The 25,310-nt window shown below is 40.5% G+C and overlaps 3 protein-coding genes and 1 pseudogene across 4 annotated transcripts; all 4 read left to right on the top strand.

Moving 5' to 3' along the window:
* The first annotated feature begins 579 nt into the window (after positions 1 to 579).
* Positions 580 to 2,778, top strand: LOC125203646 (uncharacterized). Of its 2 annotated transcripts, XM_048102038.2 has the most exons (3): positions 580 to 624; positions 876 to 1,302; positions 1,728 to 2,778. In XM_048102038.2, the coding sequence occupies exon 3, from the start codon at positions 1,822 to 1,824 to the stop codon at positions 2,623 to 2,625; it is 804 nt and encodes a 267-aa protein (XP_047957995.2). In that variant the 5' UTR covers positions 580 to 624; positions 876 to 1,302; positions 1,728 to 1,821; the 3' UTR covers positions 2,626 to 2,778. The 2 variants fall into 2 exon arrangements, with proteins under 2 accessions (XP_047957995.2, XP_047957994.2); XM_048102037.2 differs by lacking the exon at positions 580 to 624 and having other exon boundaries at positions 696 to 1,302.
* A 10,144-nt stretch (positions 2,779 to 12,922) lies between these two features.
* Positions 12,923 to 17,512, top strand: LOC125206488 (uncharacterized). Its single transcript, XM_089061506.1, has 3 exons — positions 12,923 to 13,478; positions 14,018 to 14,154; positions 16,746 to 17,512. The coding sequence occupies exons 1-3, from the start codon at positions 12,985 to 12,987 to the stop codon at positions 17,510 to 17,512; spliced, it is 1,398 nt and encodes a 465-aa protein (XP_088917632.1). The 5' UTR covers positions 12,923 to 12,984.
* On the top strand, positions 15,276 to 16,355 carry LOC148923481 (uncharacterized; annotated as a pseudogene).
* Positions 17,513 to 18,390: 878 nt separating the features above from the next.
* LOC125203196 (uncharacterized) lies at positions 18,391 to 20,483 on the top strand. Its single transcript, XM_048101502.2, has 2 exons — positions 18,391 to 19,056; positions 19,466 to 20,483. Exons 1-2 carry the CDS (start codon positions 18,554 to 18,556, stop codon positions 20,352 to 20,354), a joined length of 1,392 nt encoding a protein of 463 aa, XP_047957459.2. The 5' UTR covers positions 18,391 to 18,553; the 3' UTR covers positions 20,355 to 20,483.
* Positions 20,484 to 25,310: the final 4,827 nt, after the last annotated feature.

The raw sequence follows: 25,310 nt of genomic DNA, 5'->3' as shown, positions 1-25,310 counted from the left end.
TTTAAAATAAGGAATAATTGGGTCTTGGATTTAATTTGGATAAATATCCCAAGAACTAAATTAAATCCGGAAAAATAGAATTCCCTCTTCAAAGGGTGAAAGGTTCGAAAATTTCAACAAGGAAAAATAGGGTCATAATATTTATGGAAATTTTCCCTAATATTCTCACTCACCCTTAAACAAATAATTTACCACAGAATCTCATAATTTAATAAATCACATGCCACATCACAAAATCAATAAGTTTGATTTTTCAAACTTCCAACGCAAAACCCTAGTCTTGACTCGGCCATAGCATCACATGCAATAAATGCATTCACGACTCCACGTCATCAAAAATAAATTCTAGGGCTCTAAAATTAGGGTTCGGGAATTCGGGATGTTACAGTAACTCACATTCCACCACTTTTTCTATAACATTATTTATAAAGTTAAAATTTCTAAACAATTTATTCCAACTGCTTTTTACGGATAAATTTGCGTTTCCCAACTGCTCCAAATTCCTCAGCAGCCTTAAAAGCATGTCTACTTCATCTATAAATAGAGTGGATGCATTTCCACTAAGAATCACACAAACAAGGTTGAAGCAAATTAAGCCTTTTTCATTTCTACACTTCAATTTCGGTAATCCTCTCTCCTAATCCTTTTTTTTCCAACTCTTGATCATTGGATACATAAGTCTTTTTTCTTATTTCATCAAAGTTTTTTGATTATTTCTTCTTCCTAAGTAACTGTAATACTTTAGCTATTCTTCTTATTTTGAGTAAATGTATATATGTTTACAAGTAGGCGATCATGGCCTTCATGCTTCCAAAGCTCATCGCCATTAAAACAGCTAGTTATCCTGATAAAGGGCATTTATACTTCAACGACAGTGGAAGTGGAAGTTCAGTAACTATTGGGGAGCAGAGTGTGTTCAGCACACTCGTGAAGATTGAAGTCGAACAAGCAACAAGCAACAAGCAACCCCAACTATGTTCACCTCCGATTCAGTAATTTCAACAGGTATTGGTCGCAGAGAGCGAACGGAAACGGCATCGTTGCTGAATTAAAGAAGCCCGTGGAAGACACAACGGATCCTTCATGCACGTTGTTCGAGGTGGTTCAGGCTCCTGGTGAGACGGCAGGTAACTTTTACTTGAATCACGTTCAGACCGGTGGGCGCGTGTTGGTAGATACGGAGTACTGGGGCGTTTTCGTGCAGGTAAACGCCCTAGATTCGTACGATTTCCTAACTTTTGTGGATTGGAGTACATTGGTGAAACTACCTGCCCACGTGGCTTTCAAAGGGGATAATGGCAGGTACTGTTACATATTCTTGTCATCATCTAATGATACACAGCGAAAATTGATTAATAGTCGACTCAGATTGATGCAGTTCCAGCAATAGGTGTTGGCAACGCCCAAAACATGCCAAAAACGTTCTATGTTAGAATGGCTTGAAATTTAAATTGATTGAAAAGATAATTTATTGTTTTTTGGGGTAAAGTTTTTACTTTTTAATTTTCGTTTTATTTCCTTTTGAATTTTTAGGCTATTCTAAACGCTTATAAATAGTGAATGTTATTGTTTTGACTGCGGTTTTTGATTTTATAATATTAATTTTGTTTCAAGGACTTAGAGTGTCTTTGATAACCTCATAGTTCAGTCATTCTTATACGTCTTTTTCCATCACGGATTTTAATACATTAAGGTTCAATATTCTAATTTAGACCATATTTATTCAGGTTCCTTGAAGGAAGGTCCTGGGATGATTACAACTACCTGCAGTTCTCATCCGATGATCCTAATGAGGAGGCGTCCGGCCATCGCGTGTCGTTCATGCCCGACGGACATGTCCGGATAACGTCAGGTCACTGGGACAACCAGTTCTGGAGGCGCAGTCCAAACTGGATATGGGCCGATTCCGATCAGTCTTCCATCGACGACAGCGACACTCACTTCTGGCCCGTCAAAGTAGACGACAACACCATTGCACTCCGCAACGCTGGAAACAACAATTACTGCGTGCGTCTCTCCACCGAAGGGAAGACCGACATGTTAAACGCGGACGTCCAAAACATCACCAATGAAGCAAGACTGGTGGTGCAAGAGCTCGTGTCCCAGAGAAACATCTACAACGTCGTATATCGGATGCAGGACGCCAGGATATACGACGAGGTGCCTTACGTTGCAAGCTCATCCGTGCTTACTAACTCCAGCGACCAGGAGGCTGCTATGGCTGTTCAGATTACTTATCAAGACGAGAAGTCTTATACTTTCAGCCGTAACTTGTCTTTAACTGCGGGGGTGGAAACCACCTTCAGTACCGGCATGCCCTTCATCGTGGAAGGAGAGATCACAGTCTCTTTTGAGATAAACACCACTCTCCAGTGGGAAACCGCTACAAAGACTACGACATCAGTTGTGGCTTCGGGTTCGATTCCTGTGCCTGCGAAGAGTACTGCGGTAATTGAATATGTCGGGACGAAGGGCACCTGCGATGTTCCTTATTCTTACACGCAGCAAGACAAGAGCTCCGCTGATGGCAGTGTTTCTTACACTGAGCAGGCTGATGGTATTTACAAAGGCATCAGTTTTTACAACTTCCACTTTGTTGTCAAATCCGCTAAGACCTTGTTCTGAATATCCCATGCCGTTTTTCCCAATCATCAATAACCGTCATGCAGTTGATTTCTGATATGCAAGCTAGCTTCATAGATAAACTTCTGACATGTAACGGACACTACGAATACCAACTGTAGTTCATCAATAAGATTGGTGTTTCTTTATTATCAATTTGATTCCTCCAAGTTGTTGAGTGTTTATTCATCCAAGCATTTCATCAAACACTTTCTGGGCTTAGCAAATCGTTGGATGTCAAAGCCCATTAGAGGCCCTCGAACAGAATCCATATAGCTTGGGCCCAGTCGGACTTAGACTCATTTCATGCTTGACTCGAGTTTGGAAAATAGCCCGTTTTATAAGCGGCATTTCATCAATCACTCTTCATTCAAGCATTTCATCAAACAGTTACTGAGGCATCCGTGGTTAAACTCCACCAACCAGGAGGCTGAACACCTCCCTGCCGTTTTTCCCAATCATCTATAACATTTTTGAAGCTGATTTATGATATGAAAGATATCATCATAGCGAAGCTAGATTGTTGTTTTTTATCAATTTGATTCCATGGAGTTGTTAAGTGTTTAGGTTAACTGCGATTTCAGGAAACACTTTCAAGCATTTAATCAAACAGTATTCATTCAAGCATTTAATCAAACAGTATTCCTTTAAGCATTTATACACATTCTTCACAAAATGGTCAAAATAACAATATCATAGAGAAGTAGCCGTAACCATGTCTCAAAATACACAATATACGATCAAATTCAAGTAAAACTACCCTCTAAAACCATGTAAAATCCAAGTGAATCAATTTGTTACACAACATGACACGACTTTTAAAGTCAAATGCCAAGATCAAACACCCTTCTTCTTGCTGGGTGGTTTCTTCTTCGCGGGAACAGAGGCAGCAACATTAGATGGAGCGGCGGCTTTTGGTGAAAATGACGGGGATATTGGGCTTTCTTCGTCCTCTCAAAATCGAGGTCGCTTTCTGGGGAAGCTCGACGGTCACCGACTGAAGAAGTGGGGTTCATTTTCGGTAAAGAATGGACATCCGCATCAGAGCTAGGGTTAGAACCCACAAATCCCGACGCAGCCGACGGTCCTTGTTCGGTGTCAGGCGGACGTGAATCGCTCATTTCAGCCTTCTTTCTCTTCCTCGCATATGATTTTTTCACGTCGGTGAGACCTTCGGTGTAATGGTGGTTTGGGTACGGCGACTTCCAACTCATGACAACCAACAATAATAGGTTGGAATCGGTCGATATCGGGCTTTGATACGTTAATTATTCCATATCTCTTTCATATTATGCATTATTATTTAGTTGCATTATTTAGTTAGATAAATTAGGATTGCATATCTTTTTCATATCTTTATTTTCTTGCTCATTAAGTTAGGCTAGTCTTATAAATAGGAGTATTCAATCAGAAATACAATTATCCTACTCCCTCCATTTCTTTATAATTGAGACGGAACTTTTCGGCACGGAGTTTTAGAAATGAATGTTGAGTGTGTTAAATAAATAGATAAAAAAGTAAGAGAGAGGAAAAGGTGGAGAGAATAAAGTATAAAATGAATAAAGTAGATAGAATAAAGTAAGAGAGAGTAAAGTAAGAGAGAGGAAAAAACTACCATATAAGGAAACGACTCAACTATGAAGAAACTTCCCGAAATGGTAAAATGACTCAACTATGAAGAAATGGAGGGAGTATTTTATTTTTACGCTTCTATTTCAATTCGGTATCGATCTTGGTTTGATCGACGGGCAAAGCTCCCGCGACTACCTCGTCTACCTTTTATCTCTCGCCGTCGACCTCTCGTCGTCGTCGGAATCTTGTTAAGGGATTGCACCCTTAACAATTGGTACTTCCATTGGTTCTCATCCTCCCATCTTCGTTCATGGCTGAAGTCTATCACGAAATGGTGAGAACGGAGTCCCTGATCATGCCGCGCGCCGCGGTAGCGACGCACGCCCCAGAGAATTCAACAGCAGCAATGCTAGAGGATATTCTCGTTAGGTGCGCCCGAATCGAGACCCGATTGATTGAGCATGAGCGTAGGGCAGCAGCCACGCTCCCTCCGTTGCGCCCAGAACCTGACCCACCCGACGGACCCCCGCTGTACGCCGCCGCACAGTGCCTCCAAAATACCCAGCTGCACACCTGGAGTTTGAGCCCCTACCGCGACGCTGGAGCAAATAATCAGTCGCACCTCAATTTTTCAGCTGTGAATCACTATTCAGGATGGTCTCCGCCACCGCAGAACTCTTTCCAGCCTCACGGACAGCAGCATCAACCGTCCTGCTGGGACCCACCAGGATACCAGCCACCGTCGGGATTACGGCCTGATGACCAGCCACTGGAACGTCAAATCCAGTCCACTGGCCACCAACCCCGCTACACAGCCGACCAGCCACTGCCCCCATCCTTCTCACCGCTGGATCAGACTCCGATTTCTTCTTTTGGGCAGCCCCTCTACACCGAACCAGACCCTAACGGCCAGCCGTGGAACTTTCACCCTGGTTACCAGCCAGGGAGACTGGATTACTGTTAGAGGAAGAAGTATTTTGAGCAACTTCTTGCTCGAATCTATGGAAACACACGAATGGTAGAGCACAAGGATAAAGGAAATTTAACTGAAGGAATGCATTAATTTTCTGATATCAACTACAATGAGCAAACCACTATTTATAGTGGAGAAATAACAACTTCAAAAGCAAATCCTATCCTATGAAACAAACCACGATAACATGAATAACAACTTGAAAAACTAGGAAATCCTAACAGAACAATAACTCAGACATAATCCTTGAGATGCAGCGGTTTCTTGATGGAGCGAGTGGGGCGAGCTTTCAGGGAAGTTGGGAAAGTGGTGGCATCAGTAATGGCTGCTGAAACTGGAGTTGTGGAGCGAGTGGGAGATGTGCGCCGCTGTAGTGGAGAAGAGCTAGGAGCAGAGTTTGTAACAATTACCATCCTCCGTTGCCACAATTTGCTGGTTCAGAGACATTTGGGCTGTCGCGGCCCTTCCACGCCGGACACCAGCACGGGCAGCCGGACTACCACCCGCCGTCACAAACCTCATCGCAAGGTTACCCGACTTATGAGCAGCCATCCCTAACTGGCTGGCCGCCTCCACCACTAGCGATCTCTCTGCCATTTAGCCCCGATATCGATGGAGAATTGGATGTATTGTTTGACTATGAAGGCACTCAAGACAGGCTAGCGGAGATTCCTCCATTGGATGTAGAGGAAATTATTGAACCTCAACCTAGTAATGAGTTCAATAATAAACCACTTTCAAATTGGATTGACAAGATACATAGGTCATCTGTAATTGATGACTCTGTGAGGGTGTTGTACACTAAGAATGGTAACATCCAATCTTCTGGTGTGGGAGTTACTGCCTTGCCTTCTGGGAGCATCAATGCTGGTAATGTTCTTAATGAAGGCACTCAAAGGCAATCAGACAATGGAAAGCAAAGCATGCTTTCTACAGAAGAGACTTGTATTATGTAGGAGGAGGACAGGGATCGGTCTATTGAGGAAGTGAAGAAGGTTGTTGCATCGTTCAATGCTGCTCGAGTGCCATTCGAAGATGTTGTTGAGAATTGTTGGGATAAGAGGAAAGGTTCTTACACCATTTTCTATGTAATTGCAATGACGTCGCTCGACACCGAGGCTCGGTTGAACCCTCCATGCATCAATGACACACCATGTTTGGGAATCTGTGGATGTGTTGACAAGCATCCCGTTTTAGTGTTGATTTATCATGACCCCAAGGGTCCTCCCTTAGTGATTTTTGATGGACAAGATGAAGAAAGAAGCTCAACTATTCGGCGTATGTTTGATCCAGGAGGAGATACCACGCTGGAGCGTTCACCTTCAACTCTCTTCGTTCCTTCTTGATTTCCACCTTGAGGACAAGGTGGATTTTAACCGGGAGAGAGTTGATACGTTAATTATTCCATATCTCTTTCATATTATGCATTATTATTTAGTTGCATTATTTAGTTAGATAAATTAGGATTGCATATCTTTTTCATATCTTTATTTTCTTGCTCATTAAGTTAGGCTAGTCTTATAAATAGGAGTATTTGTATCCTTCTCAATCAATCAGAAATACAATTATCCTATTTTATTTTTACGCTTCTATTTCAATTCGGTATCGATCTTGGTTTGATCGACGGGAAAAGCTCCCGCAACTACCTCGTCTACCTTTTATCTCTCGCCGTCGACCTCTCGTCGTCGTCGGAATCTTGTTAAGGGATTGCACCCTTAACAGGCTTCTTGATCGGAATCGGCCTCTTGGTCGGAATCAGAACTAGGGTTCTTCTTAGGGTGTGACGAGAGAGAAGAAAGAAAAGAGAGAGATTGTCGTTTGAAGTTCCAACTCTCTATACTTAGTTAAAAATGTTGTTTGATTATTCATATTCAGAAATATTTAAAAAAATTGAATTATTAGCAAAATAATTAACATAATATTAACCAACTAATAATCTCAGTTTAAGTCTAATCGGGTAAAATTTTACTAATTGACGGTTGACCGTCGAGAATTGAGGGTTCCGTCAAAAATGGATGCAAATGATACCATTTTTCATTTGTTTTGGACTTATTTTTTGAAAAGTGAATGTTCTGGACCAAAATCATAAATCAACCCTATATAAAGAGCCAAAATAGTACTATACTCTTTCTTATATGTAAGCTATCTTCATTGGTTTGTGTCATGAGGTTTATTTCCCAATTAACAGTATTTAATCAATAAGGTAGCTTCATAGCTACAATTGGTTTGTGTCATGTAAGGTAGCTTCATAACTATTTTTATTTATTCTACCAAATCCAGAATTTTTAACTTGCACTACTAATTATTTTATTTCTAAAATTAAAATACTATTCATATAAGAGAATATATAACAAAAAATTAACTCATTATAAATAATATATACTTATTCATGAAATCATATTATTAATTAGAAAATTTCACCAATTTTTGTTAATTAAGAAATTAAGGAATTAATTGAAGATTCTTTTTAAAATATTCACCCGTCCCAACTAAGTTGAGTTATTTTCCTTTTTTGGACGTCATAACTATGTTGAATCATTTAATTTTTAAACAATAAACTAAACATTCAATCACACTTACTTTATTTCATCATTTACTTTATTCTCTCTCTTTATATATCCTATCTAGAAGTAGAGGCCTTATATATTTCCATTCCAATGCCGATAAAACCGCTCATTGCGGGTTTTAATCTTTTTTATTAATTTTTATACCATAAATTCTGACTAAAATACCACTTTTCATCTTATTTCATTTACACCTACACTCCAATTTTTAATGCATTTCAACAGAGTAGGTCCATATTTTGCCTAGCACAAGTGGCTGAGTTCAATAATCTAATTAGATTTGAATTTATTGATGTTTTTATATTTAATTCATAAAAACGTTGAAAATATTTCTGAACACGTGTTCAGAATATATGGTCCTGATTTGGAAACGTGTTTTATGCGCTGGATTATTTTTGGAAGGCTTATTCAGAATATATTCATAGAATGTGACTGAAGTGAGTTAGTAGAATGTGAGACATATTTACTATTTAGGGTAAAAGTAAAATATGACTCTTATTATGGGACATCCCGAAATGGTAAAATTTGATTCTTATTATGGAACGAAAGAGGGAATATTTAATAAATACTCCTATGTCCACGTTTGAGACATCTCAAGTTTTCATTTTTTTGTTCGTCCATATTTAAGTTTCTCATTTACTTTTTACTACTTTTGGTAATGGACTACACATTCCACTAACTCATCTCACTCATATTTTATTTTAAAATTAATACTCCCTCCGTCCCAAGATAAGTGATTTGTATTCCTTTTTGGGGTGTCCCACTATAAGTGACCTATTTCCATTTTTAGCAAAAAGTCATCTCTCTTACTTTATTCTCCACCTACTTTATTCTCTCTTCCCTCCTCTACTTTTCCCTCTCTCATACTTTACTCTCTCCACTTTAACTTATTTAAATATCATTCCTTAAATCCCGTGCCCAAAAGAAGTATGTCACTTATCTTGGGAAGGAGGGAGTACATAAAAGTAGGACCCATACACTACTAACTTTTTCTACTCACTTTCTATTACACTTCTTAAAACTTGTTCTCAGTTAACATAGACACTTTACCTTGGACGGAGGGAGTATGATAGGGTCCTCGATCGATTTAGCAAATCTCGCCGAAGATCATTTCCAATATGCCTTTCTTGATTTAACATATCTTTTATTTTAGTTAGTTATCTTTATTTACTTTCCATGTCTTTTGTAAGCTTTTTATTTATTTATCTAGCTTGATTAGCAAGATATATTTTAGGGTCTAGAATTCTATAGTATTTTGATTCATTGAGAAATAAAAAACACATTATTCTCATTCCTGGTTCTGGCGGAATCCCCTAGCACCTCAATTAGGGTTTATCTTATCATCTATTTGTTCGTTTAAATCGTGGTGCTCAGGCTCGATAGGTCAAGGACCTATCAGAGTAGCATTTATTATGTTACCTTGTAGATTTATGCATTTATTCTTCACTGTTGTGGTGTTTTCATCTGTTTTATTATCCCTGTTTCTCATCTACAGTGCATATCCTATCGGGCTGATCGGCGTCCGTAGATCAAAAATCAAAGATAAGTTTCCGTCGAGGAGATTGATCAACGCGATTAGGTTTCTCGCAGAAAGAAGAACCATAAAGATGATAATATACAATTGTATTATTGATTGATTCAAAAGATAACAAATCACTCCTATTTACTAAATGAAGAAAAAAACAAATATACCAAGGTGTATACTTTTGGAAGGCGTATCCTCGTAAATATATGGTCCTCGTAAATTCTAAGAATTCCGTATAATAAAATACGTCTTTCATTATTATCAAGATCACCTTTGGAAGGCGTGCATTTATCTTATCTTTCATTTATCTTTCTCCACCAATCAAATACTATATCCAAAACGACATCTATTTCTGCGTTTGCCAACTGTACCAACCTTATCAATAAAAGCATACTTGTAACAGCCCGGATTTTTAGGGTATAATAAATACGGCGACTGTTAACTAGGCGAACTTAAGGCAACAAGAAATGTAGACTAGGGTTTCATTTAAAGAAATTTGCCCAAGTGTTTAATGAACTGTCAAGGCAATAAGTCAATGGCTTACTCACGAAAATCAAGATTTAATAGAATCATAGGCTAAGCTCAAAAGGCAAGGGTTTAATGTAATTCCAACAAAACGCAATAATTCACCATATTCCAATTCAAAGAAATAAGTTCAAAACAACCAAAGATAATAAGTTTCAAAATATTCAGCGGAAGCAATCCAAGAGAAAGCGGAGCCATGTATGAAGACACGACTAAACATAACGTTCCAAACATCCATTTTATTCGATTCAACTGTCTCAACACCACCGACCGCCCGTCGCCGCTAAACCTGCACATAGGGAAAACACATGCAGGGGTGAGTATTTTAAACATACCCAGTGGACTCATGCCAAAACGTTTTAATAGTTATGCCACCCTTACCATAGTGAACTCGAGGTTTAGCATTTAATTTAAAAGATAGCATCGAGTATCACAAAATATTTCATGGACTGGCCAGTCAAACAATACCTCCCATTTTCTCATCAATCAACAATTCATATGGTGCGACGAAGTGTGGCCACACTTTCTCCCACGAGACCGGCCGACTAGCAAGGACGGCTCCCGATCTCCAGTGTACACTAGCCTGATAGGGTTTGCGGCCCTACTCAGACCCGAATTCGTTTAGCCTAATGGAGCGTACTCGCAAACTAGGCATCAGGCACACACAATATCCAAAATAATCATAGGCATGGCATAACAGTTTAATCCACCCTTATCGCTCCACAATCATAATTTGCAACATAAGAGAGAGTTTAAGTATAAAGCCCACCTCGATTTCCTTCGATTTCAAGTTTGTACTTCTTCTTGTTATCACACCGAGAACGCGAGCGTTCACCTTTAGTTCATGTATTTCAAATAAGTCTCAATCATGGATCAAAATCATGCATGTTCTCACGTTTCCCTTTTTCCCATCAATTATTTTCAATATTCCCATTCAAAATCAAAGTACGATTATCATATCGTTTTTATTCACATAACAACTCCAGATTTATCATCACATCGTGACACGCATGAGTGTTTTCCACACACAACACACGCACACACACAACGCATGCGCACGCTTACCGAGGCATGCACACAGTCACACACACATATACATGCATCCAAAATTAATCGATTAATTTCCACTTCACTCATTCTAAATGCATGTGGACTCAAGAACACCGATTGATCGGTAGAAGAAGAGAATATCAAAATAAAAATACCTTTTCAAAAAGAACAATCGGTAGGAAACAAGTAGGATCTTGATTCTTCAACAAATTCTCGAATTGCAGCTTCAATTCTTCTCCAAAAGATGAAGAATTAATGGAGAAAGTAGAAGAAAAATTTGAGAGAGTGGGAGAGAGGAGTGAACGACGAGAGAGAGTGGGGGGGGGCGATTTCTGTTGTGCTAGGGTTTAGGTCTTCTCTCTTATTTATAAAGTGCAAGATATAATATCTTTAATTAAATAAATGAAGATTTGAAAGAGATTTGGTGGTTGAAGTGGCGTTAAAATGGTAGAGAAAATAGGAGATTTCGAAATTTAGGCTTTTAAATTAGCCTATGATTTAATTTGAATATTTCACGGAGTAGAATAAAATATCACGGAGCAGAATAAAATAATAAATCTCCCCAAAAATATAGAAGTAGGCGTGATTTTCAATTCCTTAGAAGGAATTTAATTAAAATCCTAATTTAATTAGGATATGGCAAGATCTTCTTAGATTTGGCAAGATATGCTAGGATATTTGAATTTATTTATGGAAGAGAATAAACAAGGGATCAAATAATAGAATAAAATAATCCCTTCTCCCATAATATAGGAGATTTTCGAAAAATCTCCTTAGAGAAATCATAGGGGCCGAAAATTCACCAATTAAATAAGGAATATTGGACTTTAGATTTAATTCAGATAATTATCCCAAGCAATAATTAAATTCAAGAAAAATAGGATTTCTTTCCAATAAATAGGAGGTGTCGAAAATTCCACTTAAATAAATAATGCTCCTATTAAATTCTCACTCATCCCTTTGGAAAATAATTCACCACCATATTATTTTCCCCCGCATCAAAATATTCACATATTCGAAATCCACCTCCACTTCACATTTTCCACCGACTTTAACCATTCCACGGCCACGTCATATTTTCCACAATACTGACTATTCAATAGTCACGTCACATATTCAACAAGTTTGACTATTCAACTCAAACTCAACTCCATATCGCAATTAGGTCACAAAGAATATTGCAATAAATCACTCATCATTTAATCCACATATATCATAGCATTATAATCATTTAATGCAAAAATTTCCACGTCTCAAAAATTAGGGTTCGAAAAAGCGGGGCGTTACAATACTACTAATTATTTCATCTGTAAATAGAGTCACTGCATTTCCACAGAGAATCACACAAACAAGATTGAAGCCTTTTGCATTTCCACTTTTCAATTTCGGTAATCTTCTCTCCTAGTCCTTTGTTATTATCGTTGGATAAATATAATAGTCTTTTTCTTTATTTCATCAAATTTTGTTGAGCTTTACCGATGATTTTTTCCGTCAATAAACTCCTAGAATTGTAATGGAAGGATAGCCCGTGGCGACAAAGACAATGTCTGCAAAATATCTATCGACGAATTTAAGATGTCGGTTAAAAATTTACTCTGACTCTTTACACTATCGCTTGTTTTTCATTTGTCACCACCCTCCCTCAAACTCTTTAAGGTGAACGAGGTTGTACTTTCTAAACCCAAATATATTATATTATTGGGCCTTAGCTTTATTTTTTAGTTTAGGTCTAAATAATTACAGTTATCCTTTTATTTCAGTTTAGATATATTGTTGGGCTTGTTAAAATTTCAAACTTATAGTTAGTAACTCATCTTAAAATCCATTGATAGAAATCCATTGAGTTTCATCTTAAAATCCATTTGTCCACGAATAAAAGGTTCAGTTTGATCAGACACAGGTTTTAAGAAATATAATGAAAATTGAATTGAAAAAATAACATAATGTGTATCCTACTTTTATATATTTATAATACAATGTGAATGAGATAAAGTTAGTGCAATAAGGTGTCTATTGCCAAAAGTAGTAGTAAAAAAGTAAACGGAATATTTATTGGTGGATGGACAAAAATGGAAATTTGAGATAATTATTGGTAGACGGAAGAAGTAGTAGCTATTTTGATTATATGTATATATTTTTACAAGCAGGTGATCATGGCCTTCAATCTTCCAAGGTTCATCGCCATTAGAACAATTGGTTATCCTGATAGAGGGCATCTTTACTACAACGAAAGTGCAAGAGTAGTAGAGCTTGGGGAGCAGAGTGTGTTCTGCACGCTCGTGAAGATTGAAGTCAAAAGAGCAACAAGCAACGCCACCTACGTTCACCTCCGATTCTGTCATTCCAACAGGTATTGGTCGCAGAGAGTGAACGGAAACGGTATCGTTGCTGAATTAAGGGAGCCCGTGGAAGACACAACGAATCCTTCATGCACGTTGTTTGAGGCGATTCAGGCGCCTCGTAGGCCAGCAGGTCAGTTTTACTTTAATCACGTTCAGACCGGTGGGCGCGTGTTGGTAGATAGGGAGTACTGGGGCGTTTTCGTGCAGGTAAACGCCCTAGATTCGTACGATTTCTTAACTTTTGTGGATTGGAGTACATTGGTGAAACTGCCTGCCCACGGGGCTTTCAAAGGGGATAACGGCAGGTACTGTTACATATTCTTGTCATCATCTAATGATACACTACGAAAATTGATTATTAGTTGAGTCAGATTGATGCAGTTCTGTGATAGAATGACTTGAAATTCAAATGGATTTTAGCCATCTGACATTGTTTAGGTGGCGGAAAAGACAATTTACTGGTTTTTGGGGTTAATTTTAAATTTCCTGATTTTGTTTTAATATAAGTTTCTATAGTTTTCTAAACGCTAGCGGATCTCTTTGTTTTGAAATGCAGTTTTTAATTTTATAATATTAATTTCGTTTCAAGGAATTAGAGCGTCTTTGATAACCTCATAGTTCAGTCATTCTTAATTCGTCCTTTTTACATCACTAATTTTAATAAAGAGTAAAGGTCAATTTTGGTCCTAAGTATATGACCAAAATACGAATTTGGTCTAAAATATTCACTTTTTGAACCATAACAAATGAAATTCTTGTCGGTGAATGTTATGAGCCAAAATTGACTGTTACACTCTTTAATAAATTAAGGTTCAATATCCTAATTTAGAGCATATAAGTTTAGGTTCCTTGAAGGAAGGTCCTGGGATGGGTACAACTACCTGCAGTTCTCATCCGATGACCCTAATGAGGAGGCGTCTGGCCATCACGTGTCGTTCATGCCCGACGGACATGTCCGGATAACGTCAGATTACTGGGACAGTGATACGATCCTATATCATAGGATATTCCAATTATTTAGTTTCCTATTTATTCACCATATCTTTTCCATTTATATTTAGATATTTGTTTCTTATTCAATAAGTTAGGGTAGTAGTATCTTATTATTATAAATAGGAGAGATTATATCATTGTATGGGGAAATCAATTATCAATGAAATACTTTTCCTAAACTTGTCTTGAGTAACAAGAAGATTATCTTTCGTTCCTAATTGTTGTTCGTCGGAGAACGTCCGAAAATCAGCAATTCGTGGTCTATCTTTCGAGAACGTCGAAGGTTCGATCACCTTATCCCTCTGAGAAGTTAGTTATCCGGCCTCGTTACGGAGAACGTCTGTAACAACCGGTGCTTTCGTCCCGTACTCATCCTCCATCTTCGTTCTTCCATATCCCCCAAATTATTCACCAATATCAAAAAAAAAAAAAAAGTTCAGGTCCGCCAAATCGTCCATCTTCTTCATTCATATTACCCAAATTATACACCAATATCAAAAAATTTCAGCCGTTGAATCGTTCATCTTCTTCATCCATATTACCCAAATAAATCACCAATATTAAACAAAAAAAAATTCAGTCATAGCACCTGCCCGAGCTTCACCGCCGCCGTTCAAAGTCATCATGTCACGCAACTACACCGGTTGGGGCGTTATGAACATCTGTTCGATCAATTTGATGCCGCTATCTCCAGGTTGGAATCACGTTGCGACAAAATCGAACAACGTGTGACAAACTTGCATACGTCAAAAGCAACATATACACAACAGCCCTACAGCAGCCCTATGCGTACTCCGATTCCCGCAGAAAGCTTTGCACTCGTCCGCTGCCAGAGCCAGAGCCACAGCCGGCTCAAGATCTGCGGTACTATTTGCTGCCTTGCTAGGACCCTCCGGGCTATCGGCAACAGTTCGGTCGGGCCGCATATGAGCCGCTACCTGCTCGCCGGTATTCCACCCGACAGAATGCCTATCAGCCGCCGCGCAATGCCTTCCCCTCTAGGGATCAGTTTGTGGAGCAGGAACGGCCACTCCGACAGCCGCATTGCGCACGCCAAAGCCCGAACTCGGGTTGGTTTTCTCCAGAATCGCATCAGCAGCAATTTCTAGATGCGAAAAGGCAGACTTGCTGGGATCCACCCTCCCAAACGTCCGGTCGCCATATTGAAGATATTCGCACTTCCCCGCTGCCAGAACCTCCGCCACAGCCGACTCCACCAGACCTGCTGTGCCAGCAGCCCCAAAACCAGAACCAGCGACCCACGTTCCCAAGCTCCCGTACCCCCACACGACCGGCTCGTGCTCGACCAGAAGCCACCGCTGCAGTCAGATCGTCTGCTAAAACAGCCAAGTACAACATCGACTATTGAGCTTTCGCCCTACGCCGCATTGAGCCCTTGCCAGCCCTTGCTATCGTTGTCCGTGAAAGCTCCATTATGCGCCTCTCCTCATCAACTGCAAGCGAGTGTCTCAAGCTCAAGGAAAAATGAGTGGGAAATTGATTCGCATAATTGTGAAGAGAAGAGGGAGGAGAAGTTGATCGTATTTACTAGTTTGTGGAATGACTATATGGCCAAAAGAGAAGAAGAGGTCAATAACACTTTTTGCAGCTGCTCGAGAAAGAGAATACAGTTGAAGCCCTTCGATCTAGTTTAGCGACGAAAGAAAACGATTTCATTGTGTTGACTAAAAAGCCGAGCAAGAGAGAGAGCATGGAGATTCAAAACCTTGTTGATGACAATAAGTCTGGATTTGATATGAAAAAGCACGACAGTCAAGTGGAACTGAAAGAGAAGCGAAGGTTGTTCGAGGATGTGCTTAAGTTACAAGCGGAAGAATTGGGTAAGACAGGAGATGCTCACACCGGTTCGCAGGGACTTGCTTGTGTCTATGTGGATTTGAATGTCAGTGATGTTCCAAATATGACTCCTCGATTACCATTGCTCAATGCCGATGCAAGGTTGATTCCTCCGCGAAATAACAAGTTGTGTTTGCACATTCAGGGATGTGTGGCAGAGCTTTCCATTTTAGCATTGAATTTGGACGAACACATTAGTCCGCCTTCATTGATTTTTTACGGAGGTGATGAAGGGAGACGCTCAGCTGTTCGGTGTGTGTTTGATCCAGGAGGAGATGCCTCGCCAAAGTCGGCTTTCAACTCTCTTAGTTTCTTCGTGGTTCCCACCTTGAGGACAAGGTGGATTTTAACCGTGGGGGAGTTGATACGATCCTATATCATAGGATATTCCAATTATTTAGTTTCCTATTTATTCACCATATCTTTTCCATTTATATTTAGATATTTGTTTCTTATTCAATAAGTTAGGGTAGTAGTATCTTATTATTATAAATAGGAGAGATTATATCATTGTGTGGGGAAATCAATTATCAATGAAATACTTTTCCTAAACTTGTCTTGAGTAACAAGAAGATTATCTTTCGTTCCTAATTGTTGTTCGTCGGAGAACGTCCGAAAATCAGCAATTTGTGGTCTATCTTTCGAGAACGTCAAAGGTTCGATCACCTTATCCCTCTGAGAAGTTAGTTATCCGGCCTCGTTACGGAGAACGTCTGTAACAGACAGCCAGTTCTGGAGGCGCAGTCCAAACTGGATATGGGCCGATTCCGATCAGTCTTCCATCGACGACAGCGACACTCACTTCTGGCCCGTCAAAGTAGACAACAGCAACACCATTGCACTCCGCAATGCTGGCAACAACAATTACTGCGCGCGTCTCTCCACCGAAGGGAAGACCGACATGTTAAACGCGGACGTCCATAACATCACCAAGCAAGCAAGACTGGTGGTGCAAGAGCTCGTGTCGCAGAGAAACATCTACAACGTCGTATATCGGATGCAGGACGCCAGGATATACGACGAGATGCCTTACATTGCTGGCTCATCCGTGCTTACTAACTCGAGCGACCAGGAGGCTGCTATGGCTGTTCAGATTACTTATCAAGACGAGAAATCTTATACTTTTAGCCGTAGCTTGTCTTTAACTGCGGGGGTGGAAACCACTTTCAGTACCGGCGTGCCCTTCATCTTGGATGGAGAGATCACAGTCTCTTTCGAGATAAACACCACTCTCCAGTGGGATACTGTCAAAACGAATACAACATCGGTTATGGCTTCGGGTTCGATTCCTGTGCCTGTGAGGAGTACTGCGGTCATTGAATATGTCGGGACGAAGGGCACCTGCGATGTTCCTTATTCTTACACGCAGCAAGACAAGAGCTCCACCGATGGCAGTGTTTCTTACACTGAGCAGGTTGATGGTATTTACAAAGGCATCAGTTTTTACAACTTCCACTTTGTTGTCAAATCTGTTCAGGCCTTGTTCTGAATATCGCATGCCGTTTTTCCCAATCATCAATAACCGTCATGCAGTTGATTTCTGATATGCAACCATCTGACATGTAACGGAAACTGCGAATATCCGCTGTAGTTCATCAATAAGATTGGTGTTTCTTTATTATCAATTTGATTCCTCCAAGTTGTTGAGTGTTTATTCACCCAAGCATTTCATCAAACCATATTCATTCAAGCATTTCATCAAACATGGGCTTAACAAATCGTTGGGTTTAGAGTAATGGACTTTAGCCCAGTCAAAGCTCATTAGAGGCCCTCGAACACAACCCACATAGCCTGGGCCAAGTCGGGCTTGACTCGAGTTCGGAAATATCCCGTTTTATAAGCGGCCATTGGACCAATTCGACCCACTTACTCCCTCACTACTCCATCTTTAACGCACCCCAAAACAAATTAAAGTATTATACTAAAGACCTTTAGCACAAAATGTACACCTGCATTCACTTTTTTCATCGTTAATGCTTTAAAGAATATTTTAAAGAGAAAAGAATATAAATAAGATTAGAGAATATAGAAAAGATTAGAGAATATAAAAAAGAATATAGGAAAGATTAAAGAATATAGAATAGGGATAGTTATAAAATGCAAACTTATATAACTGTACAAACTCCAAACTTTTCAACATAGTGTCAACACAACGTCAACACAATGTCAACACGGTGTCAACCGTTGACACTGTGTTGATATTTTCTGTTGCTGTTATTTTGTCATTTGTTAATACTTTTTAACGGTCTAGATCATAGTATGGAGTTTGTACAATATTTAGAGTTTGCATTTGATCATATTCCTATAGAGTAGTAGTATAAGTATGTGTGAGTAGCTCTCTTCTCTATCTTCTAATTAAACCAAAACCACCTGAACTCCCTGGCGATTCGCGGAGCCAGATCAACCCAAATTGGAAATAGTTGAACTAGAGGATAGATTCTTCCATAAGCTTGTTTATTTCGTATTAGACTTGTTTGTTTTTCATTTGCCAACAATCTCAAAGTTATCGCCGGAATTTCCGTAGGCGATCATGCGCTTCACGCTTCCAGATTCCATCGCCATCAAAACAATTAGTTATCCTAGTGGAGGCCATATATACTACAACGAAAAAAAAAAGTCAGTATATCTTGGGGAGCAGAGCGTGTTTAGCACGCTCGTGAAGATAGAAGTGGAACGAGCAACAACAAACCCCAAATACGTTCACCTCCGATTCAGTCATTCCAACAGGTATTGGTCGGAGGGGGAGAGCAGCAGCGTCATCGTTGCTAACTCAAAGCAGCCCGAAGAAGACGTTACGGAGCCTTCATGCACGTTGTTCCAGCCGTTTCAGGCGCCTGGTCAGGCGGCAGGTGTGTTTTACTTGGCTCACGTTCGGACCGGTGGGTGTCTAAAGGTAAATTTGGCGACCCGGGTTGGCTTGGGAGTTTTCGTGAGTCTATTCCCCACGGATTCGTCCAATTATCTAACTTATGTGGATTGGAGTACCTTGGTGAAACTGCCTGCCCACGTCGCTTTCAAAGGGGACAACGGCAGGTACTGTTACATATTCTAGCTTGCTATTCTCCTCTAATGATACGCTTGTGAAAATTGTAACAAATATCCGGAAAGTCAAACAATTTCTTAAAGTTTGAGCCAGTTAAATATAGAACATTTAATCATGGAAGAATGGAGTACTACTTTTATAAATTAGTTAACATGTCACGTCAAATTTTAACAAATTAATAAAGTTCAATATCCGGATAGGATCTGAACCATTTGACTACTAACCATGAACATTTTTGTATACACTTGTAATGAACATATAATGACTATCCCTTATAGTGAACATTATATGCATAATGTCCATTACAGGGAGTAGTTCATTACATATAAATGAAATGTTCATGTTTTTTTAACGCACCTCTATATATATGGTTTGAATCTGATTACACTCCTGTATCAGGTACCTTAGAGGAATATCCAAGGATGGGAACAACTACATGCAGTTCTCATCAGATGATCCTAATGAGTGGTCATCCGGGCACAAGGTGTATCTCATGCCCGACGGATATGTCCGGTTAGCGTCGGATCACTGGAGCGGCCAGTTTTGGAGGAGCGGTCCTAGCTGGATATGGGCCGATTCCGATCAGTCTTCCTTCAACAACCGCCACACTCTCTTCTGGCCGGTCAAAGTACAAAAAAACAACACCATTGCACTCCGCAATGCCAGCAACAACCAATACTGCTCACGTCTCTCCACCGACATGTTAAAAGCGGCCGTCCGCAACATCACCAGAGAAGCAAGACTGGTGGTGCAAGAGCTCGTGTCCCAAAGAAACGTCTACAACGTCAGATATCGGATGCAGGACGCTAGGATACACGACGAGCTGCCTTACGTGGCAGGCACATCCGTGCTTACTAACACCAGCAGACAGGAGGCTACTATGGCTGTTCAGGTTACGTATCAAGACCAGAAATCATATACTTTTAGCCGTAGCTTTTCTTTAACAGCAGGGGTGGAAACCACCATCAAAGCTGGCGTGCCCTTTATTGCGGAAGGAGCAATCAAAGTCTCTTTTAATATAAACGCCGCTCTCCAGTGGGCGGAAACCACCACCACCACCACATCAGTTATGGCATCTGGTTCGGTCCCTGTACCTGCGAGGAGTAAAGCTACGATAGAATATGTCGGGACGAGGGGCACCTGCGATGTTCCTTATTCTTACACGCAGCAAGACATGAGCTCCGCCGATGGCAGTGTTTCTTACACTGAGCAGGTTGATGGTATTTACAAAGGCGTCAGTTGTTACAACTTCCGCTTTGTTATCAAATCCACTCAGCGCCTCGCCTGAGCATCCCATGCCGATTTTCCCAATCATCAATAACGTCATGAATTTTATTTCTTATATCTAAGCTAGCTTCATACTTAAACTTCTGACATGTAACGGAAACTACGAATATCAACAGTAATATTTCAGTAAGATTGGGTTTGATCATCAATTTGATAACACTTTTCATTGAAGCATTTTATCAAACACGTTATGGCATGCCTTTCATCGTGGAAGGAGAGATCTCAGTCTCTTTCGAGATAAACACCACTCTCCAGTGGGATAATACCACAACGACTGCGACATCAGTTATGGCTTCCGGTTCGGTTCCTGTGCCTGCGTGGAGTACTACGATAATTGAACTTCCAAGGCATCAGTTTGGGTTAATACCACTACAAAGGCATCAGTTTTTACAACTTCCACTTTGTTGTCAAATCCACTCAGGCCTTCTTCTGAACATCTCATGCTGTTTTTCCCAATCATCAATAACTGTCATGAAGTTTATTTCTGATATATCATAGCTAAACTTCTGACATGAACTGAAACTACGAATGTCAACCGTAGTTCATCAATAACATTGGGCCATAAGATTGTCTTTGATTATAAGTTTGATTTAATGAAATTGTTCTGTGTTTGGGTTAACTGCGCTTTTAGGAAAAAAATTACAAGCATTTCATCAAACACTATTAATTCAAGCATTTTATCAAACACTTCTGGCTATATCTCCGGATAACCGATCGTTGGATTTTAAGGTTATGAGGTCAATGCCCATTAGAGGCCCTCCTGTTAGAATAATATCGCACGAAATCAGGAAGAAGATATGAAATTGATATGGAATATATTGTGCCGAAAATAGAGTAGCAATAATTGTAATTAGGTTTACCTTATGTAGATTTCCTTAGTCTATTTAACGTTGTAAACTATGTATCATTTTTACACTGAATAGAACGAATTCCCTCTACCGATTTCTACATGGCCTCAGAACAGGAAAAACGATCCTAGGCTCAGAAAAATTTCATCGTAGCCAATACCGATTTTCGACCTTTTTTCCGGCTAAAATCAAAATCCAGAAACCAATACCAATTCCCGAACTTTTTCCAGCCAAAATCAAATCCGGAACCCTACGGAAAAACCATGTCAGATACATAGGAGGAAACGAAACCCAATCCAGATCAGACGCAAAGCCTACGAAATAGCAAAAGCATCACCGTAGCATTCAAGTTGAATGGAAAAAATTACCCCCTCTCGACTGATGAAGGTCAAGATAGGAGGCAGAGGAGCTTACTCCTACATCAGGAATGAACCCCCAGAAACGGGCAGTAAGGGGTTCGAAGAGTGGGAGGAGAACGACCTAGTGGTATTCTCGTGGATCGTCGACAACATTGAGAACGATATAGTTGCTGATTTCGCACACCATCTGACCGCCAAAGCACTGTGGGACAGTCTCACCGTGACGTTAGAAAGTAAAGCCGACAAGTACCACATCTACGACCTGGAAGAGAAGGTAATAAACATCAAACAGGGAAACCTTGATCTGGAAGCATATTACCGGAGGATTCACGGATTGTGGATCGGCATTGACAGAAGCCAGAAGCAACCGATTAGCTGCTGCGATAAAGGAATCGATCAGTTCCGAACACATTCGAATGAGAAACGGCTGATCAAATTTCTAACTGGATTGAATCAGGAGTACGATTCAATTCGGAGGGACATCTTGAAGGAGGAACCAACCCCGTCAGTTGAGCAAGCCTACGGATGGGTGAAGACGGAGGTGGCTCGACGTCGAATCATGCCACCGGCGTCGTCCTCACCCACCGGAGAAGCCAACGGCAATGCCGATTCGTCATTTGGGGGGGGGGGAATCGGACACGGATTCGCTGCACAGGCTCGGCGACCACCACATCGGAATAGTCCACCACCGCCGACGCGCTCTGCCACCGCCAACCGACCGGGAAACCGCCCTGATACATCGAAACTCTGGTGTTCCCACTACGGCAAATAAAAACACACTTGGGAGACATGCTTTAAACGAGTTAGATACCCAGATTGGTGGAAAGAACGACAGAAATCAAGGACGACTCAAGGCAGAGCAAAATTGGCAGTCGGGGTAAATGGAGATGGAACCCCACGGCGAAATGAAGTCTGGAATCATGGGGAATCAACCGGAGCAGGGTCGGGGGTGCATCAGGAGGCTCCACCGGTCGGCGGCAATGTACGAGGTATCGGCAATTTCGCCGAGAAGAAGGAGAACAGAGGCGGCGCCGCTTCAGGAGGTAAAGGGTTTGGTTTTAGGTCCATCTTTTCTTATTCTCATTTTTTACCCCAGAAGAATGTGAAATATGAGAATAGAACCCATGCCATTAAATTTCACCCCCTTGATTGTCCGAAATTTAAAATTGAACCCCAAACTGTTTCGAAATTTTACATTGACCCCAATTTTGAGTCAAAAAATAGATTTACACCCTGCAAAAAATTTCCGCTGCATTTCATGTATATGATTTCTCTGATAATAGTCCGAAGGGTTGGATATTTGACTGTAGGGCGACTGATACTATAACTCCAGAAAAAGGGGATTTTCTTGACTTTAGTGAGGACACAAAGTCGTATATTAAAACTGCAAATGGGGAATTAATCACAGTTGTAGGGTCGGGCACAATTGAAATATCACCTACACTCCGGCTCAAAAATTGCTTATATGTTCTGACTTTAGCTCAGAGACTGATGCCTATAAGTCATGTGACGAAAGAATTAAATTGTACTATTCTAATGTATCCCGATTTTTGCATTCTGCAGGATATTCAGATGAGGAAGATTCTTGGGCGTGGCACTCAGAGACAAGGGCTCTACTACGTAGATGAGATAGCTCAAACTGGAAGTGCAATGCTGGCTCACGGATCCACGAAACAGGAGACTTGGCTCTGGCACCGACGACTAGGACATCCGTCTCCTAATTATTTTAAGTTGCTTTATCCGAACCTTTCTATCCCCTCTGATTTTTATTGTGAAACTTGTGTTTTGGCAAAGAGCCACAGACAGACTTTTAAACCCATAAATACTCGTATGCAATCTATGTTTTCTTTGGTACATTCTGATGTTTGGGGTCCCGCGCCATTTTTTGGTGGGAATGGCTTTCGTTATTTTGTGATATTTGTTGATGATTGTACTACAATGACATGGATCTATTTTTTGAAACACAAATCTGAAGTTTTTGATAAATTTGCATCCTTTTTTAAACTTGTCCAAACACAATTTCATACTACTATCAAAACCCTTAGGTCCGACAATGGGAGGGAATTTGTGAACTATGACCCAGTTTTGTAAGGAAAAGGGAGTGATTCACCAAACCTCTTGTGCTTATACACCTAAACAAAATGGGGTAGCTGAAAGGATAAATCGAACAATTCTAGAGATGACAAGGGCGATTATGATCGAATCCAGAGTTCCCAAACTTTTTTGGCCCGAAGCCATTGCCAGCTCCATCTATCTCATTAATCGCCTTCCTACCAAAATCTTGAACATGAAAACCCCTCTTGATATACTATCCAAACAAACAAACATCCTTGAATACCTAAACCTTCCACCTAAAATCTTTGGATGCACCGTTTACACTCATATTCTGAAACATGAAAGAACTAAACTCTCCTCTTGTGCAGTCAAGTGTGTCTTTGTGGGGTACGGGACAAACCAAAAAGAGTATATATGCTTCGATCCCATCACCAAGAAAATCACTACTACCATGAACTGTAACTTCTTAGAAACCAAACTTTTTTACCATACCCATCTTAGTAGTCAGGGGGAGAGTGATCAAGGTAGTTCTGAGGACTATCTAAGTTGGGTTGTGCCGGTTCCAAGCTCCTCGATCGTAGAACCAACAGATCCAGTTGTCACTTCCGTCGAGCATGTCTCACCACAAAAAGAGCAATCTCATCCACGTCCTTGTGATCTTCCTCTGACGATATCCGAGGTAATCTCTGAACCAAGTGAAGTTGAGATTCCCGTTACAACTGACCTTGTTGGTACAGAACCTCGAGAGGAGGACAACACAATTGATGGAGACACGGGGAGATATGTGCTTCTCTTTCGGATCACAAGGGGAGTTCCACTGAAGAGGTACTCCAGAAAAAATTGGGAAGAAGAGTCGATATGGAGTGGCGAACTTTGTGCAAGGAAATCTGACAAAAACGGCTCGAGCTTTTGAAGCCGCACTGTATGAAGAGGAGGAAATTCCACAGTCAGCCGAAAAAGCGATGAAACATAAGAAGTGGAGGGAAGAAATGTTTGTTGAGATGAAGGCGTTGATGAAAAACGAGACTTGGGTACGAGGCAAACTACCTGAAGGGGTGAAGACAGTTGGATGCAGATGGGTGTTTACAATAAAAAGGCCAGATGGAACGATAGAAAGGTATAAGGCACGACTTGTGGCAAAGGGGTATACCCAGACGTATGGTGTGGATTACGATGAGACTTTTTCACCTGTGGCAAAAATCAACACTGTGAGGGCATTATTCTCAATTGCCGCCAATAAGGATTGGCCACTTCATCAGTTTGACGTGACCAATGCATTCCTACACGGAGAATTACCAAAACCAGTATACATGGAGCCGCCGCCGGGTTTCTCGCAAGATTTTTTAGATGGAGAGGTATGTCAACTCAAGAAGACGTTGTATGGACTGAAACAATCACCGAGAGCATGGTTTGGGAGATTCACAGAAGTGATGAAGAAATACGAGTACAAACAGAGCAACTTAGACCACACTCTATTCATCAAGAAAAGGGGCGACAAGATCACGTGTTTGATTATATATGTAGATGACATGATCATTACCGAAAATGATGAAGAGGAGATAGCCGAGCTGAGGAAGAATTTGTTTCATGAGTTCGAGATGAAGGACATTGGTCTTCCTAAGTACTTCTTGGGAATTGAAGTGTTGAGGTCAAAGAAAGGGATCTTTATAAATCAAAGGAAGTATGTGCTCGATT

The sequence above is a fragment of the Salvia hispanica genome, chromosome 6 (genome assembly GCF_029641045.1).
Source record: "Salvia hispanica isolate PSC_SH4W2 chromosome 6, Shi_PSC_v1, whole genome shotgun sequence".
NCBI lineage: Eukaryota > Viridiplantae > Streptophyta > Magnoliopsida > Lamiales > Lamiaceae > Salvia > Salvia hispanica.
This window is presented reverse-complemented; position numbering and strand designations above follow the sequence as displayed.

Bases quoted from the DNA above. Each gene is read 5' to 3' on its own strand.
- LOC125203646 (XM_048102038.2), top strand. From the start codon at position 1,822: ATGCCCGACGGACATGTCCGGATAACGTCAGGTCACTGGGACAACCAG.
- LOC125206488 (XM_089061506.1), top strand. From the start codon at position 12,985: ATGGCCTTCAATCTTCCAAGGTTCATCGCCATTAGAACAATTGGTTAT. The intron at 13,479-14,017 runs GTACTGTTACAT...ATATAAGTTTAG, and splicing joins TTCAAAGGGGATAACGGCAG to GTTCCTTGAAGGAAGGTCCT. The intron at 14,155-16,745 runs GTGATACGATCC...CGTCTGTAACAG, and splicing joins AACGTCAGATTACTGGGACA to ACAGCCAGTTCTGGAGGCGC.
- LOC125203196 (XM_048101502.2), top strand. From the start codon at position 18,554: ATGCGCTTCACGCTTCCAGATTCCATCGCCATCAAAACAATTAGTTAT. The intron at 19,057-19,465 runs GTACTGTTACAT...CTCCTGTATCAG, and splicing joins TTCAAAGGGGACAACGGCAG to GTACCTTAGAGGAATATCCA.